We start from the raw sequence: 15,116 nt of genomic DNA, 5'->3' as shown, positions 1-15,116 counted from the left end.
GAACTCTTTCTCTCTCAACCTGAATGACCCTGACCAGGGATTTGTCTGAGCAAGAACACATGAGATATTCCTCTCATGACACCGAGAGTGGATGATCCTCTATCGACACTCAATAGCCCTCGTAAGGTCGACTACCACTCCCAATGACCAGCTGTACTAGATCTGGGACAGCCAAACCTATAAGTCTGGTATCAAAGAGTGGAGCACTCATACAGGACATCCTTGGTGTCTCAAGTCTAAGGACCAGATACACCACTAGAACTACGGAATCGCTGTCTGACAATAAGGCATCATCAACCATCTAGCATTCCGTAAGCGGATCAATCAGTGAACTCATTCTCCAATGAGCACCTGTACTATATTCCTAGTGTCCCTACACGAGCAGCTATGAGACCAACTGCATCCATCATATGAACGGGTATACAGCACACCAGTCTGTCCGGTTATCACGATGTCCCTCTCGAATAACCTATGACCGGGATTATTTATGATCTGTGTTTAAAGGTGAATCGATCTCATTATCGTGATCTCATCACGATCCGATTCCCATTGCACAAATCCAATGACATCACAATATATATATGCATATATACAATAGTTATAAAGTGATATGCGCCAAAATATAATAAGCAAAAAGATTCTGTATCAAGTCACACGTGTCATCACTCATGTGATTGGCTTGCTGGGCACATATGACTAGCACTATCAACTTAACCTTAATGGATTATCCTCTATTGAGTATTGGATCTTCATTCAACTACCAAAACCTCTTATATTAGTGAATCTCTATCCAATAATCTCTCATGAACTTTTATTATATCTCTTCCATGAAATCTAATAATTCAGTGGCTTATTGGATATCTAATAAGATAGAGGCTTCGACGGATATCTCATATCTGAACCTCTACTTATCGCAATGCCTACCATATGTAGGTAACCCTCTAGGCTCAATATCGAGCTAGCCGTGAGTCATTCTTATCATAACTCCTTCTGGCTCAATAAATTATTATCTCTATAATAATTCACTCGACTCATCGACTGCGAACGTACTAGGTCACTACGTCATAGTCCCCAGACGATACAGGGGAATCAAATCCATTGGACCTATATGTCCACAGTTAACATATACATATAGTCTCTCATCCATCTAATATCTCATAGACCGTATACTAAACATAATACTGTCATACTCATACGATTTTTACTCGAGTCTTGCTCAAATCGAATTCTCCAGGAGAACTCTTTCTCTCTCAATCCGAAGGGATTATTTATGATATGTGTTTAAAGATGAATCAGTCTCACTATCATGATCTCATCATGATCCGATTCTCATTATACAGATTTAAGGACATCACAATATATATATATATATATATATATATATATATATATATATATATATATATATATATATATATATATATATATATATATATATATATATATATATATATATATATATATATATATATATATATATATATATATATATATGAAATAATCAATATAAAGTGATAAAATACCAAAATATAATAAGCAAAAAGACTAATGTCAAGCCACACATGTCATCACTCACATGATTGGCTTGTTGAGCACCTATGACTAGCAGAAATGAACCAACTTCCCCATCGGACCCGCTTCCTCATTCGCCAGTCTGATCTCCACTCGACCGGTCTCTACCGGCATAAACGTGTCCCCATCAAGAGCACCGAGTTCTTCTTCACTAGTTGTGACACCTCCGCTGGCTTCCCGAGCACCACCCGCTCAGACAAGTGGTAGAACCTGATGTCGACCCAGTAAGTATTATGCGGTGGCGGCCAAGCACTACCGTGTGGCTCGCCACCATGTCGAGCGACTCCTTGGTCGCCCAATGGAAAGAACTGGTGGGTGACAATTGTGGGATCCCCTTACCTTGTCAGTTACCGCGATTGGGCCCTCTTCGTCGACTACGATTTCTTCACCTCCTCGTTGTAGATTTCTCCACCTAATTGCTGCAGATTTCTCCTCCTCCAACATTCATTAAATAGTTGGCAGATTGATTCTCGCTTAAAGATCTAGGATCCTTGAACTACTTTCTGAGCGTCGAAGCTACATTCATATCTTCCGGTCTCTTTCTCTTACAAAGAAAGTACATTTAAGATTTATTATAAAAAACAAACATGTGGGACGCAAATGCAGTTACAACTCCTCTCTCTACTAGTGGCTCTCTCAAACTGATGGAAGTCCTAATGCGGAGCCCACTCAATACCGACAAGTTGTTGGCTCCTTACAGTACTTAGCTCTCACCCGTCTAGACATCTCCTTTGTAGTTAACAAATTATTACAATTTATGCAAAGGCCATCTACTATGCACTGGTCTGCAGTCAAACGATATCTTAAGGGGACCCTCAATCATGGTCTCTTTCTTCGTAAACGCTCTCCATTTCATCTTCATGCCTTTGTCGATGCCGATTGGGTAGATAACTTTGATGATCGAACATCCACATCGGGGTATATTATTTTTCTTGGTGTCAATCCAATCGGTTGGAATTCTAAGAAACAAAAGACAATTACTTGGTCTACAACTGAAGCTGAATACCGTGCCATCGCCACTGTCACTGTAGAACTAAATTGAGTCATAAATCCGCTCAAGGAACTCAACATTGATTCCTCTCCTACAATATATTGTGATAATGTTGGAGCTACCTATATGTACGCTAATCCGATGTTTCACTCCTGGATGAAACATATTGCTATCAACTTCCATTTTGTGCGAGATTAAGTTATCCAAGATTGGTATTGCATCGATCCAAGATTGGTATCCGAGCATCATCTTACGGGGGCATAATAGCAGATAAGATTTTCCTAACTGTATGAGGAAATCTCTCTATTCTGTTGAGGAAAATCCTTCCTGTTAACTTGTATAAATAAGGAGAGAACAACTTAAATGTAATAGAACTTTTTCCATAACTTCAATGCAATAGAACTTTTTCCATGTATCTTCTATCCTCTTTCGACATTTTGTCATAAAATGACCAGCTAGACTAAATTACCACCGAGCACGCAGAATTATACATTACTCGTGGCAAGGAGGGGGAAGCCCTAGCCTCGCCAGATACACCTACAAGAATTGGAGAGGGTTGCGCGAACACACTGACTGAGGTGAGGGAAGGTTTCAATCTGATCACGAGGTTGGAAACTTACGGAAGAAGTGGAGGCCGATCAAAGAACTCAGAGCAAAGGTCTTGTTGATGCAAAGAAATGTCTGTGTTACATATAGTAAAAGCTTGATTTGCAGCAGTGGAGATCTTACTATAAGACTCAACTACATATATACTACAAGACCACTATACAAGTAATTAAATTCCTATAATTTATTTGCAGAAACAGCAATTTAGTTTCTTACCATCTTCTACTGTGCACACATTGACATAAACCATGTTTATTGTGTGATTTCTCTCTCTTTCCAATTTCACCTCCTTCCATCTGCATAAATAGAGCCACAGTAATAATGCACAAAGCTATTGAAGAACTCCATCTTCTTGTAATTCCTGCTACGTTACTCGATACTGATGCAGCATAAAGAATCAAAGAATGAAGCATCATTCATTGGATACGAAAACAATTTGGAAGAATAGATGCATGAACATAACAAAGATAAAAGATCAACAATCAACGAAGTATATACATAATAGCTTACCCATGTGTTGCATGTTTCTCCATACATGCAGCAGTCCTTTCTTCTTTATTGGTCCTTCATTCATCACAAAACCCTAGCTTGGATGTCCTTGTGCCGTACTACCATAAGGCAACAGGATTCTTTAAAGAATCTAGGAAACACAACGATACTAAATCGAAGAATCTTTCACTGTTGGAATCAAACCATTCATGCTGAAGTAATCCCTAATTCCTCCAACTCATATGTCAAAGAAGAATGGGTCGGTGTCATCCCACAGGCACGAAGCCTCGACATCGTAGTCGTCGTAACCCCACAACGGGGAGGACACAAGCGGCGCGGAGCCTGAGCTCTCCGTCGTCATCACCGGCGGGCAGGAGAGTGAGAAGCTCGATGTAATTGACCCGGCGAAAGAGTTGATCTCCTTGAAGGCCGTCGGATCGCTGAAGCTGGGATGGATAGGGCCCGACATCATGGCTGGCTCCGACGCGGCCGCCACCGTTTCGACCTCCACACTTGGCGGCTCCACTACGGGCTCCGGGGCCACGATCGGGCTGTTCGTCATGTCGGCGTGAAGGAACAGCGGCGGGTAGGTGTAAGAAGTGGGGATGTTGGGGTGTGGAAGTATGGGGAAGTGGATGGTGGAGGGGCGAGGGAGTATCGGCCGGAGAGTTGTGGTGGAAGACGAGGAGGAGGTAGTTACGGTGGCGTTTAAGTGGTGGCCGGCTGTGGCAGTGGAGGGTCTTTGGAGGTTAAGCTGCGCTCGTGGGCCGTAGAGGACGAGCGCCGCCCGGTCGTAGGCCTTGGCGGCGTCCTCAGCAGTGGAGAATGTCCCCAGCCACTTGCGGGTCCGCTTCCTCGGCTCTCGAATCTCCGCCACCCACTTTCCCCAGCTCCGCTGCCGCACTCCACGGTACCTGAACTTCCGGTTCTCCGGCCCACCCTTTCCCTTCCCCTTCCTGCCAGAACTAGCGGTGGGACCATCCCCACCGGCGGCCGCCTCAGAGATCGTGTTGGTGCTGGTAGCACTTGAGCGACATTGAAAAGCGAGCTGGTACTGTTCTATTGGAGAACTGAGCTTATGATCCATCGGCGGGAAGTAGTCTGCGCCTTTGTGTGGGGAACGAAGAGCTTCGGGGATGGGAGAAGAGCGCAGAGGGATTCTCTCGAGCTTGCCCTCTTTGGGCGGCATGGGCGGTGGTCATATGCAGCAGCAGCATTAATATATTGTGTGGTACCAAAAGAGACGAAAAAGTCTGCGCCTGTGGACTGTGATGGCTCCGTCTATACTTGCTGCATGGCTAAGCGCTCGCATGCACGAGAGAGAGACAGAGAGAGACGCTGGTCGTGCGAAGGTGGCATGATGCCATTTGGTGGAATGGAAGAGAGAAGGCCGATCTGGGTGGCGGCATTGGGACAAGCGAGATTCCCTTTCTCGAGAAGAGACATGCTGTGGTTTGCTGCTGGCGGCCATTTTCGAACACCTTGAGGGTGTGCTTTGTACTCACTCTTCCGATTCGGCTGCCTCCATTGTTCAGCATTCATTCTGCGATTTCTCCTCGCCACTTCGCAGATTGGTATGGCTTTATGAGCTTGATGGCATTGGATATATATATATATATATATATATATCGGGCAATCGGCTTAGGTCAAAACGGTTTAGTCTAACGAATCAATTTAGATCAATAAATTCTCTCTTTCCTCATCATCTCCCTCTACTTTTCTCCTCCTCCTCCCCCTACCTATTGGCTTCTCCCTCGTCCTCACCCATTTAGCTTCCTCTTCCTCTCCCTTCTCCTCCCACTCCATCTCCCTTATACTCCACCTCTATCTTCTCCTCTCACTTCACCTCCACCTCTACCGTCTCTTTCTTTTCCCACTCCATCGCCTCATCCCCCTCCTCTTTCACATTATTGGCTTCCTCTTCCTTGGCTTCTTCCTCCTCTCACTCCACCTCCTTCCATTTCACCTGCACCTCTACTGCTTCCTCCCCTTCTCTCTCCTTCTTTTCCTCCTCCTTTGTCTTATACTCCTCGGCCCCCTCTTTTTCCTTCTCCTCCTTCGTTTGCTCCCATCATATATTAATTAAAAAATAAAAATATCACGCTGAAATTATACTTGATTATAATATTATACTGATCCACAAAATTTATTAATAATATATTAATTTTTATATAAATTTATTCTAAATTTATTATAATATAAAAATTATAGTGTTTGTTAGAACATTCTAATAGAATTCTCAAAATTTTGATAATTGATTATCTTAAAATCATCTTCAAAATAAAAAAATATTAATTTTAAAATAAGCTAGGTGATCGAACCCAATTTAATTGAATTTGGAGTGTGACTAGGACAATATAGGAAATAGAAAATATGAAAGATAAGATTTTGTGATTAGTTTTATAATGAATTTAGAATTATTTTTATATAAAAATTAATATTTTTTAATATGTTCTGAGTATAGCTCGAGGGTAATTAAAGTTTAGCATTTTTTGGATAATTTATAATAAATTTTATATAAAAATTAATTTAATTTTGAGGATCACTAAAACTTTTTTTATTTTTATGATGAATGTAGGATAATTTTATATATAATTAATACGTTTTTAATATGTTTTGTGAACTCGAGCGTAATGATTTTTTTGAGTAATTTAAGATAATTTTATATAAAATTAATATATTTTTAAGGATCACTCAAGTTTTTTAGTTTTATGATGAATTTAAGATAATTTTATATAAAATTAATATTTTTTAAGGACAACTTGATTTCTCCTAGAATAATATATATTTTTAAAATAATTTTATATATTATATATAAATTAATATATATTTTTAATATGTTATATGAATAAGTATAATTTATTTGAGAAGTGTTTGTTTACTCCATTGAACGCTTTAAACATGGAGAAGTGTTTGTTTAATTCGCAATATATTGAATACGATTTGTAGCAAATGTCGTTAAAAAGTTTGACTTCATTAGTCATCATGAAATCGGATTTTATTTGAGAGAATTCTTTACTGTTGCGGGTCAGTTTGGTCAACGTGTTGACTGTTGGTTCGGATCCGAGTTAGGTCGGGTCGGGTTCGGGTCGAATATGTACGACTATCCAACGCCGACCCGACCGTCGACCGCTGTTACGGTTCTTCTGCGCTCGGGTGACGATCTGCCCGTTATTTCAAGATCTCTCGTTCGTCGCCCTGTTCTGTTTGGCTGCTCGGAGGTCGTCGGGGGGAGGGAATCGCCGATGGCGTCTTCCAGCAATGCGAAGCACAAAAGAATCGCGGAAGAGGAGGAGGAGGAGGAAGAAGAAACGCTAGAGGAGGTATATTGCTTCCCGTCTCGTCCTTCGAAGATATTCTTTTCTCTTTAGATCTCGCGATGTCAAGAAAATTGCTTCAACCCTGAAATTTGTGCTCCATCTTTTGGATTTGCGAAGTCTTTCTTCCTCATATTGCTCGATCTTTCGTTTGTTCGGTTAAAGATTCGGTTTTCGTCTGATTCTTGACGGCTGATTTGTGTTGTTTAAATTAGCTGGAGGATCCGAAATTGTTCTTAGAAATCAAAGATTCGTAACTGTGTCGAGAAGGATCATATCGAATCCTATTATTTACTAATTGATCGTTCTTGGAATCTTCCGAAAATGGTGGTGATAATTGGACTTGATATGATGCTTCTTGACAAACTATTAGATCTTATTTTGTGTAGGTAGGAATGTCAACTTTTTCTCAATTGTATCGAGAGACTATCTATTTTCTTGCTGTTGGTGGTGGGGTTGAGATAGTTCCAATTTGGATCTCTTGATGATCTGTATTGGCAAGAACCATGTTTGTGGCATAGGGATTGAAGTATTCTGTTCTTTCTTTGCAATTTTCTTGCAGTCATGCTGTTTTGATTAATCTTTCGATAAATCGTCTCTTAATGATCGCTTAACTTTTTTTTTGTAACATAGAGATTACATGTCCCTTTTATCATCCACATGATCCAGCGCATAAGTTGTAAAGTTCGGTTAGTTTTTTAAGTGGACCAAATTTTCAGTTACATATCTTTAGTAGAGATTGATAGTTTGAGAATGGATTGCAAGTCAGTTTAGGGCTCATTTTGAGTTCCTCTGTTTTGATTATCCTGAAATAAAATACTTCTTGCAGTTCATTTTGTTCTTATCTTTCACATTCTCCCCCTTTTTTCAAAAGTTGATTGATAAATTACATGGAAGGCTTCTGCGCCAAGGTTTCAATATGTTGGTCATGCCTTTTTTTTTTTTGTCAAAACAACACACGTCATAAATGCTTACAACAAGGATTTATTCCACTGAGCCAATGGCTTAATTAGATCTTCGTTCGTTTCTTTTTATTACAGAAAATTAGTCAAAATAGTTGATTATATTCATAAAGGAACATTTAATGTCTTTTGTAAAACTGCTGTTGGCAACATAAAATATGTAGCCTTTTAAAAAGAAGGTTAATCAGAAATCCATAAAGGACAGTTCCTTAACTGCATATTGTACATTTGTTTTTGTCCTTCAAGCTGGCTCACACTTTAATTCATCTGCTTGGCCTTGCTTGCCCATTCTTTTGTAGGAATCCACAGTGATTTTTTATTTTAGTTCGATTGTCTTTTGGTAAATTTACTGCAATGTTTATGTTATCAATGGACCTTTGTTTGCTTTTGGCTATTTAATCGTGATTGCTCTTAAGTGATCTTGTAAACTTGATTACATAATATTAGATGTAATCATACAACTTAATTGGAAATGCACAGACAATCTTTATGTGATAGACCAGTATGTTGTGGTTAAATAGTGTGGTTATGTAGTGTGATTATTATGGTGCTATTTTTTTATGAATTATTTTGCTTAATACTACTTTTCTGCAACTTGGTTTTGTTGTATATACTGTGTTGGCAAATAATTGCCGGGGGCATTTCAATAAAATGACAATCCTTGCATCTGGTCATTAATGTTCTGGATTTGAAGGATATATCACCCAAGGTTTTGAATACCGTACCATATCGATATACAGATCAGCTGTCGGTACAGTACGCATCTAGCTGTACTGAGCATCCCAACACACGGTATGCTAAGGTGTATCGATGTACTGCTCGTACTAGTATGCATCGCCTGTATCGAGCGGTACGATATGGTACGATATTGCAAACAATGATATCACCAATATATTAGGAAGTCAGAGTCATAAATTGCATTTTTTAGTGCCTAAAACTTAAATGTGAACATCTCTTTTCTGAATGAAAAGCTTCTTTTTTCAGTACTTAACAGTTGTGGGTGATAACAAATATGTTCTCAATTTTTCCTCTGTAGATTGAGGGCTTTGATGATTTCACACTTGCATCTTCCTGGGAAAGGTACCTCTTCTCTATGTGCTGGATGTATCTACAGATCTCTTGCAGTGTGGTTGCTACAAATATATAGTTTGTTTCCTTGTCTTTGGCAAATACTGGCAAACAGATTTTTCACTTTTTCGTTCTTTTGGTAACAGGAAATGACTGAACCTTTGTATTTTGTTCTAGGTTTATTTCTGAAATTGAGGCCATTTGTCGAGTATGGATGGTTGATGGTCCAAAGAATTTGGTGGTATAATATTTTTCTCTTTTTCTTGATAATATATGTTTACCAATAATCATGACCTAGTTTTTTTTGTAAAATTTGTTCTTCCCAACAACACTTTTAGAGTAAGATTATCTCATGAATAGGGGACTGATACTGCATTGTATGTGGAAGTACACAGAACCTACTTTTCTTATTACCTTATCCTATTTGATGACTTAGATGGGCACTTGATGAGGGTTTACTACTTTTCCTTTCCACTGTCATATCCATTTTAAGATAGATTTTACTGGCATTTCTCTATGTTATACTTTGGTTAATATTGCAAGTTTCTTTGATTTTATTTCCTTTTGCTATTTGTACATATTGCTTATTGAAACATTTAAATAATTTTCACTGTCCAAAATGTTGGTTTGAGAAGTTTGCATCTATTGAGTAATAAATGTAGCGTTTACTGCCAAGCATGTGTTGGAGGTTGCAAAAGTTATTTTGACCTTAAAAACTGTTCAAGTGATTGCATTCCGCTTTGAAGAAAGCTATTACCTTTAAGTAGTATTGACCAAGGATCGTCATTTTGCTCTGACTAGTATAAAATGAGCGGTATGTACCGACTCGGCCGTGAACTGTTATGCGGACCACCCTCGTTTCGGGTAGTCCACTTTGACCTTACAAAACAGGTCCACTTCAACCCATTTAAACATATAGGGCTCATGTTTGTGAGCCCTCTTCGCCTGAATGTGAGCATGTCTTGTCTCGCACTGTCGCTCATCACCGCTTGCCACTCGCCACTCGTCGTGCGTGTTCGATGGGTAAGTTTCCTCTTCTTTTTCCTCTATCCTCTCCCTCCTTTCTCCATCCCCTCTTCTTCGTCCTTTTTCTCGACTATCTCTTCTTCTTCCTCTTTGTGCATCGTCTACCGTCTCCTTTTCTTCCTCCACTTCCTCCTCTTCCTCCACCTTCTTTTCTTCTTCCTTCCACTTCCTTCATGCTTCTTCCTCCTTCCCACTTCCTCTTCCGCACCTTCCTCTTCTCCTTCTTTTTCTTCCTCTCTGAAACACAGGTATGCACCGATGTACCATGTGTTGGTAAGCTAGTACCGACTCATACATATTGGTCTGACTAGATCACTGAAACAGGTCTGGTCACTGGTGCTTGAAATGGTGATCCTTGGTATTGACTATGCTTTTTCTGGATGCTAAACTCATACACTAAAGTCAGGTCAAAATTTGAATTTTAGAGGCAATTTATGAACCCAAACTGCTGACAGTTAATGGCCTTTCATTTTGCTTTTACTTGGATGCTGTCTGGTGTTGTTTTGGATGTATAAGTTGGTCATCTTTGAGAACAAAAGAAACACAAAATTTAAAGAGGATATATTGTATGCCACAAACAGTTTAAAAGAGAAAAGAATTATGATTTAGCTCCTTTTAATTATCACACCGACTATAATTTACTGAAGATCTGATACAAACAAAAATGAGACTTCAAGGTCATTTCTTTCATCTACTTATCTTCTGAAACTTTTCATTATTAATTTGCTAGCTTAGTTGATAAATATCATCAAGTTTCAGATTAGGTTAAGGTAACACTGATTGATGTCTTGAAACCAATTCGTCTTTATTTCATTCACTAGTTTTGTAGTTTATGGCAATTTTGCTTTTGAGAAACTCATAACTGATTCCTCTGAGTGTTGTTTGTGCCATTTTAGTTCCTAGGAATTATCTAAATTGTACATCTGTGATATGTGGTGTGTCAGGCCTACCTAAAGATTGATATCTTTTTTCTATCTGTATGCAGGAAAAGGGTGCAGAATGCTTGGGTTCACAGAAAAAATTATATAAGGTCAAATCTGAAATGAAGCATGGCACAAAATTGTATTCTATTGAGTACTACTTTTGTGTCTCTAATAAGGGTAAATTAATATATTGATGGAAGTATTTTCTCTTTTACTTATAAATGAGACTTCAGTTACCCCCTTCAAATTTTAATTAATACAGGCAAAGCTTCGTTTTGGGATGATGATTTGCATGATTTGCAATTGTCCTTTGGAGTGTCTGACTTTATGGTATGTTTTTATTTTCCCATTTTGGCATGTTCAAATGCAAACATGCTCCATAAGAACATTATTTTGGTACATGGTTTTCATTTTCTCTAACATCTTCGTGATAACCTGCACCAGTCAACATTGTGTATATGGGTCTTGTGACACCATTAGCTTCGTCCATGTTGGAACATGGAAGTTTTAGATCTGAAGTGTGCAAGGAATATTAAAGCTGCAAGTGAAATTTTAACAAGCATTATGACATCTTTATAATTTCACTTAGATTATAAGATAAGTTCATGATTACAATTAACAGATGCTTTTTGATAATCAACTGCCCAAAGTGGCATAAAGACATTAAAGAATTTCGTAGGAGGATATACCAGAGGAATTGACAGAGTAAATGTAGTGCCTTCGTAGATTTGTGTTATAGTTGTTTCACAGTTTGGATAGTGCTTCAAGTGGTTAATATCCCTGTTACGAAGAAGAAGATGAAGAAAACTTTAGTTACCTGCTGATCCAAAAAGGACGGGAAGATTCTTATTATGCTTTTGACTTCTATATTGCATGATCAATGTCACCAAACTGTCCTAGTAAATTACAGTGCATTGATCAAACTGATTGCTATTCCTAAAGTTCTTAGACATCTTTGTTAAACACAGCTCGAAAGCATATATTAAGTTCCAATCAATACTTCGAAAACTCTTTCCAGTCTTATCTTACAATTTCTTTTGACTAATACAACAAAAACTTAAGCTGCTTAGGTTATGGGCTAAGATCAATCTTGTAGCCTGATGCTTTAATCACTTGGATGATAAATCTTTAGCTTTCGACTAGCTTATGCCTCACATGAGTGTCCAACATCACCCTCTTCATGTGTGAATGCTTATCTCTCCTTTGCACATGAGCCTCACCCTTTCATGTGAGCGTTGCTTCCACTCTGGATTGCATGTGAGGCCCTTATAAAGATGGTCCATGGTCCAGCAAATTTGTGACAATTTTTTAGTCATCTACTCTATAGATTTAGTTGATTTAATTAATTAGAGCTTTGGTATTAGCTATTCATCTTTTAGGATTTTCAGTTGTTTTTTCATTATTACTTTATATTTTGCAATTTTGAGATAGTTGAAAACTGTAAAGATTTGTTGTTTTTTGTGTCCCAAGTCATGCCTGATTATGGATTATTGTTTTGGGTATTTTGTAGCTTTGACTTAGTTATGACATTTACTCGTTTTAAATCAGTCAATGTCTCTTTAAATCGTATAATTGTTGTAGGCATAATTGATCACATCAGAGGAGATGAACTCTAATTTAACTGGTGGATATAGATATATGATTTTCAGCTTTTGTATGGATTCTACAAATTGTGTCCTCTTATAATTATGCTATTTTGTTTCACTTCGGTGTTTTTATATTTACAATACTCGTATTCCCTCGTCTCCCACTTCCTCATGATCAGCAGTTGGAATTAGGATGTATTGTCTTTGTTTTTGTTGTTGTTCTAGTAGCAGCCATTACTGATGTTGTATATGTCGATTTTCAACTTAACCATCATGAATTTTATTCTCTTTAATTTCTTTTTGTGTAATCATTGTTTTCTTTTATAATTGTGATTGCTTCTGTTGCCACTATTATCAACCATCTAGATTTCATCATCATCTTCCAATGAGTTCATCTCCTATAAATTTCATGCTTATATCTCTAGTTCACTACTTTAATATGTTGTTGTTGATGGATTCTGTTAATGTTGATTTTACATACACAACCAGGTTATTGCACCTCTAAGTGCTAGTGGGGTGGTTCTTGATGCACCTGAATCAACGAAGCTATTAAGTTCTGTTGCAATTGCCTTGACAAATTGTGGCAGGTGAGTTCTTAACAAATTGCACATTTGTGGTTTTCTTTATTGTATTGTTAGTTTGAACAAAGAAAAGACCTTAATTTTGGGTACTGGATCTTTACTGGTCCATGATCGGACCAGTACAAGTATAGTTCGTGCTAGTGTACTGACACATGGTTTGTGGGCACATGGTGTGGTACCAAGATGGGATGGGGAGTAAGGAGCCAAGGAGGAGCAGATAGTTTTTTGGTGGTGGTGGGAGACAGACGAGCAGAGGAGGAGGAAAAAAAAAAAGATTTGTTGGTGGGAGGCAGGTGGTGGGTCTGCAGGGTGGCGAGCTGCCAGGCGAATGCAAATCGTGGACACCGAATGACATGTCACAAGGACTTTAAAACCCTAAGATCCTTGTGGCTTATAAAGAAACAAACTGGACAGCCCAGAAAGGAGCAGTCTGTGTCCCAAGGACTTTAAAACTCTATGATCCTAGTGGTTTATAAAAAAACAAACTGGACCGCCCTAAAAGGGGCAGTCTGTGTCCTTCTTGATGCCCGAATTAATAATTACCAGCCAGTATGAACCGGTCCTAGCGAAATTAATTTCCATGGACCAAAATATTTGCTAACTTCAGATATACATACGTACATATAAAATCAATTTTTAATAGTTGGGACTCACAGTTTTCTCATTGTGTTGTATATAATCAATTCATTTGCTCTAGCAATGTATTCTCAATTGCATGACACTTATGTTCCATGAATCTTTCCCACTGTTTCTTCCAGCCATCTTAGAGGTAAATAGCCTTCTGGATGATCTTGGTGGTTGAGACTTAAAAACATACTAATAATTAAGATAGATTTATTTACTTTGGACAAGTAGTTAAGCAATGTTCTATTCTTATCATTGATATGCATACCCAGACCACTAGTTCATTAAGTTAATTTGATATAACTCAGCCCAAATATATAATCAGTAGCACATAATCCACATATTTCACAGAAAAACTGCTTATGCATATGTTGGTGGGAGAGCATGAACATTTAAACAAACTTGCAAAGACATATTCTTCATCCACAGTTTGATGCTTTTTCCTATGTGTTTGGTTCATAAGTAGACAAAGGAAATATTATTGATAGCCTTTTTTTCTTTTTGCAGTAACTGGCCCGCATTTGTTCCAGTGCATGATCCTTCTAGAAAAGCATACATTGGGATCCAAAATCTAGGCCTGATTTTCACCAGAAGGTTTGATGCTGATAGGATTGGTAGCCAGGTGCCTATAAGGCTCATGCATTTGGAGGGGCTTTATGAGTTGTTTATCTCAAAATTTGTGAGTTCCTACTACTATTATTAGGAAAGTTTCTCGTTATTCATCAGATTATCCGCTGAAAGAAGAAATTCAAACCCTTGATTGGCTATATAAATAATTTGTAAGTTTAATCTATTTGTTTATTGCATTAGGTAATAGGGAATTTCAGTGCTAGTTGCTGCTTGTATCGTTGTATGACATAATACTTGATCTATTGGCTGCATACCTGGCTATCCATGTTCTGGTCACTCTATAGTCTATTAGGTATATAGCCTACAGATTCAAACTTCACTTTGGTCATATCAGCATTTTCTAATTGTTTGTTTGTTCTTACCTGGACTTTGTGCCTATCTGTCACGGACAAACTTCTAAACAAGGTGTTTGATGTAATGCTTATATCTGTCCGTGTCTGTTGGCATGTTCATACCCTGTACAGAATGTAAAGGGGCGGCCGAAGGCTTAATAGTCCCATTTTAGTTGGGTTGGTGGCCTCTTTAGGCTTGTAAATAAAGGTTGTGTCATGTGGACACATGCGAGAGCCTTTTGGTCTGTAATGGACCATTTTACCCTTTGTTATGCCACTGTTCAGAGCTTGTAAAGTCTGTTTGTAATTTGCATTGTCTATGAAGTGTTTTTCGGAGATGTTTGCTTGTGGATCCCGATTGAGGCGTTCCCTTTAACCCGTTCTCTCGTTTGTTGGTCCTAAGGGACAA

General features: G+C 38.5%; 2 protein-coding genes across 2 annotated transcripts in view; one reads left to right on the top strand and one right to left on the bottom strand.

The window, feature by feature from the left end:
• Positions 1 to 3,896: 3,896 nt before the first annotated feature.
• On the bottom strand, positions 3,897 to 4,847 carry LOC103978091 (ethylene-responsive transcription factor ABI4-like). Its single transcript, XM_009393794.2, has one exon. The coding sequence runs from the start codon at positions 4,845 to 4,847 to the stop codon at positions 3,897 to 3,899; it is 951 nt and encodes a 316-aa protein (XP_009392069.2).
• A 1,969-nt stretch (positions 4,848 to 6,816) lies between these two features.
• Positions 6,817 to 15,116, top strand: part of LOC103977806 (uncharacterized) — a 40,961-nt gene continuing 32,661 nt past the window's right edge. Inside the window, exons 1-7 of the mRNA XM_009393427.3 lie at positions 6,817 to 6,981; positions 8,974 to 9,017; positions 9,183 to 9,246; positions 11,017 to 11,131; positions 11,217 to 11,284; positions 13,030 to 13,127; positions 14,253 to 14,424. Coding sequence (XP_009391702.2) covers positions 6,904 to 6,981; positions 8,974 to 9,017; positions 9,183 to 9,246; positions 11,017 to 11,131; positions 11,217 to 11,284; positions 13,030 to 13,127; positions 14,253 to 14,424 — 639 coding nt within the window. The 5' untranslated portion in view covers positions 6,817 to 6,903. The remainder of the gene's footprint in view (positions 6,982 to 8,973; positions 9,018 to 9,182; positions 9,247 to 11,016; positions 11,132 to 11,216; positions 11,285 to 13,029; positions 13,128 to 14,252; positions 14,425 to 15,116) is intronic.

The sequence above is a fragment of the Musa acuminata genome, chromosome BXJ2-3 (genome assembly GCF_036884655.1).
Source record: "Musa acuminata AAA Group cultivar baxijiao chromosome BXJ2-3, Cavendish_Baxijiao_AAA, whole genome shotgun sequence".
Taxonomy (NCBI): domain Eukaryota; kingdom Viridiplantae; phylum Streptophyta; class Magnoliopsida; order Zingiberales; family Musaceae; genus Musa; species Musa acuminata.
This window is presented reverse-complemented; position numbering and strand designations above follow the sequence as displayed.

Bases quoted from the DNA above. Each gene is read 5' to 3' on its own strand.
- LOC103978091 (XM_009393794.2), bottom strand. From the start codon at position 4,847: ATGCCGCCCAAAGAGGGCAAGCTCGAGAGAATCCCTCTGCGCTCTTCT.